The 3147-nt window shown below is 59.7% G+C and overlaps 1 protein-coding gene across 1 annotated transcript in view; it reads right to left on the bottom strand.

Annotated features, from left to right (window-relative positions):
* WNT6 (wingless-type MMTV integration site family, member 6) overlaps positions 1-2961 on the bottom strand; it is a 3977-nt gene extending 1016 nt beyond the window's left edge. The window contains 2 exon segments of the mRNA XM_009864671.1: positions 6-19; positions 2748-2961. Coding sequence (XP_009862973.1) covers positions 6-19; positions 2748-2946 — 213 coding nt within the window. The 5' untranslated portion in view covers positions 2947-2961.
* Positions 2962-3147: the final 186 nt, after the last annotated feature.

Here is a 3147-nt window from a genome sequence, read left to right as displayed (position 1 = left end):
AAGGCTGTCTCCCGGATATCTGCAGGAGAACAGACAGGGCTGCCATGTGGGGTCAGCTCTGGCAAATACTCTGCAAGCAAAGCGTCCCCCCACCAACATCCCATGGAAGCTCAGACCTCCCCTTCTACTGCTTCCTCTGTACTGGGTGTTGTTGCCTGGGTGCTGCACCCACCCAGGAGTGGGCTGTCTGGGGCAGGAGGTGTCTTTTGCAAGCAGATATACAGAACTTGGGGGATGGCCAGGCCCCTCCAGAATTCTACCATCCCAGCTGCCTCCCCTTGCAGGAATGAGTGCTGCCCAAAGAGGGGAGCTCAGAGAACAGGGGAGGTCCTGGCTGACTTGGTGGTACCCACAGTTTCCTCACACTACCCTGCAATGTACCTCCAAGCAGTAAATACCCTGTTCTCAGCTGCAAGCTGGCAGTTGGAGAGAAGTTCTGCAAGGGACACCCATCTGCAGGGTGGCAGCAATGAAACTGCGCAGCCCGCCCTCCCCCCATACCCGCTTTGCCATGGGGTGCTGCCTGCCCCCCCCTCCCACTGCCGACACAGCCTCCACCCTGTAGGATTATTTATTATTAGTATTTGCTCCTGTCTCTTTCTGCTCCGGGACATGAATTCCAAGCATCTTTCCTCTGCCCAGACCTGCCGCTCGCAGCCGCAGCCAGCGGGGGATTCTGGCAGTGGGGGCGTGGCGCCCCGCTCAGGGGGCTCCTGCACTCCCCCTGCCCCATGCCAAGCAACCCCTGCCCACCCAAATGCCAGGACAGGGCTGGCTCAGGGTGGTGACACACAGTGGGTGGAGAAGGAGGGGAAGGTATATTTTAAGGGGAGGGGTGTCCCATCCCTCCATCTCCAGCACTCTGACTTGGGGGCTGTGGGAAGAGGGGCTCCTGGACGTTGTCTCCATAAGTGGCTCCTCCTCAAGTCCACAGAGCACCCAATTCCCATTGGTATTGGTAGGATCTGGGCACACCGGTGCCTTTCCAGCAGTGAAGAAGGTCTCTGGCTGTCCTGCCCATCCTTAAGCCACACGGCTACCTGGCTGCTGGGGCTGGCAGAGCTGTCAGCAGGCAGCTCACAGCTGGCAGAAGTCCCCATGCCACCCTGCCAGCTGGGGCCCTGGAGGTACATTGCTCCCCTGACAGCTCCTCCAGGCACGTGGCTGCCCCAAGTCACCCTGCCCTGGCACATGCTGCAGGGACGGAAGGAGGGACGTCTGCAACTGAGCCAGAGAAGCTAGGGCTGAGCCCACTGCAGCATGCTCGGAAAGAAGAGCCTGTCTGATGGGAGGTATCTATCTGACAGCAGCTGGGAACCCCAAAAATGCTGGGATGGTTTATCAGTCCCTGCAGACGTACAGGAAGGTAGTGCCTGCTGGAATCTCTCAATGCATGGCAAACTCTGCTTCTGACACCTACGATGCAGCCCTGGGGACCTCCACAGCTCTAGCTGGGATGTCCCATGACCTCATAAAGCCACGGGCTCCCAAACTCACCACTATCTCAGGACTTCACTCATCTCCACCACCCCAGCGGTGAGGCTAGGCCAAACAGAGCATGGTGGCTCATTCAGTACCTGCATGCCTGACACACCTGTGTTTCCTCCAGCCCAAGCTGCCCCTGGGTACCCAACAGCTCATCCGCCAGCATGGTCTGGCCCTGGCAACCTGGTACCACCTCGCTTTGAGCCTGGAGCCCTGCCTGGCACAGATCCCACCTGCCTCACTGTCAGGTCGATGTGAGGAATGTCCCCAATGTGCCCTATCTCTCTGCCCCATGACTGAATACACCTCCCTGTGTTAAGGAGAACCCACACTTGCAAACCAGATTCTTAAACGAGCCCACCCTGGCCCCACCACAGGCTGGTGTCTCCCTCAGGGCTTCAGCTCTGTCCACAACCGGTACCCACAGCTGCCGGGTGCCCAGGGTGCTCTGCCCTTGCCAATGCCCCCTGGGAGGCCAGCCTGAGCCCCTCAGTAAGGCCCCAGGGCACACCTGCTCTACCTTGGCCAGACAGATACACCAGCAGGAGATGTAACAGCCAAAGAGACCGAGGCTCTCTCTGACATCTCCATCTGCCCTGGCACAAGGATCGACACGGGAACAGGGGCAGAACTAAACTCACCACTCACTAAGTGATCCTACCAGCTCGAGGTGCTTCAGGTATCCCCTCCTTCTCTATGCACCTCCCAGCCTCTCTCCCTGGGGAGCACAGCAGGGCTTTCCCTTTCCTCACAGACTCACAGGTGCCCCTTCAGACCTGCCCATCCCTCCCTGCCACCCCATCCCTGTCCCTCAGGATGACATCAAGTTGCCCACCCAGGGATGGAGGGGAAAGCACTCCTCTCCTCTGCTCCCTGCAAGGCCAGGAGGAGGGATCTGCAGGGCACCCACGGGGTGAGGGGAAGCTCCCCACGGCTCCCTTCCACCAGGGCCCCTTCCCCCAGCACACCCTGGGGTCCCGGGCGAGCAGTAAATCACTGCCAGACGAAGGTGCATTCTTGGGCTTTGTGAAGCCCCGCACTGTCTGGGAGCATCGGTAATTGCTTCATTACAACACGGGGAGACATGTCCCAGCAGTAAAACCTCAGCGTGACTGCACCGGGGAGCCCTGAGCAACCCTCTACACACACACAAACACACACAGAGGTTTGCACGCCCAGACTCTGCAGAGTCCCAAGGAGATGCATGACCAGGCAGCTGGAGGCTTTTGAGAGATGGGAGGCCGAGGAAGTGCTGGCCTTACCTTGCTGTAGGATCTTGCCGAAGTACTTGCTATGGCTGGTGCAGTTCCAGCGACGGAAGCGGAATTGGTACTGGCACTCCCGGACTCCCAGTTTGGTGCCTTTGGCCACCTCCTGCACGATCTCTGGCTCCAGCTGGCACAGCTCTGCCTGCTTCCCTGCCAGCCTCTTCGTCTTGCGGCAGATGCTGTTGGGGTCCATGACCAGGGGGCTCCCCACTGCCCTGCAGGAGGGACAGCGAGCAGAGCAAAACCTGCACCCCAGCCCAAGGGAGGCCAGGGTGGGGATGGGGCATGGACAGACCTGCTCCCAAGGACGGAGCGGGGCCGCAGGGCAGTGTCGGCTCAGCATCAAGCCTGGGTGACAAGTGTAGAGCAGGATAAAAAGTATGGGTGGCATCTG

This window comes from Apaloderma vittatum, unplaced genomic scaffold (genome assembly GCF_000703405.1).
Source record: "Apaloderma vittatum isolate BGI_N311 unplaced genomic scaffold, ASM70340v1 scaffold27392, whole genome shotgun sequence".
Lineage (NCBI taxonomy): Eukaryota > Metazoa > Chordata > Aves > Trogoniformes > Trogonidae > Apaloderma > Apaloderma vittatum.
Note: the sequence above shows the minus strand (reverse complement) of the source record. Positions and strands in the feature narration are given on the sequence as shown.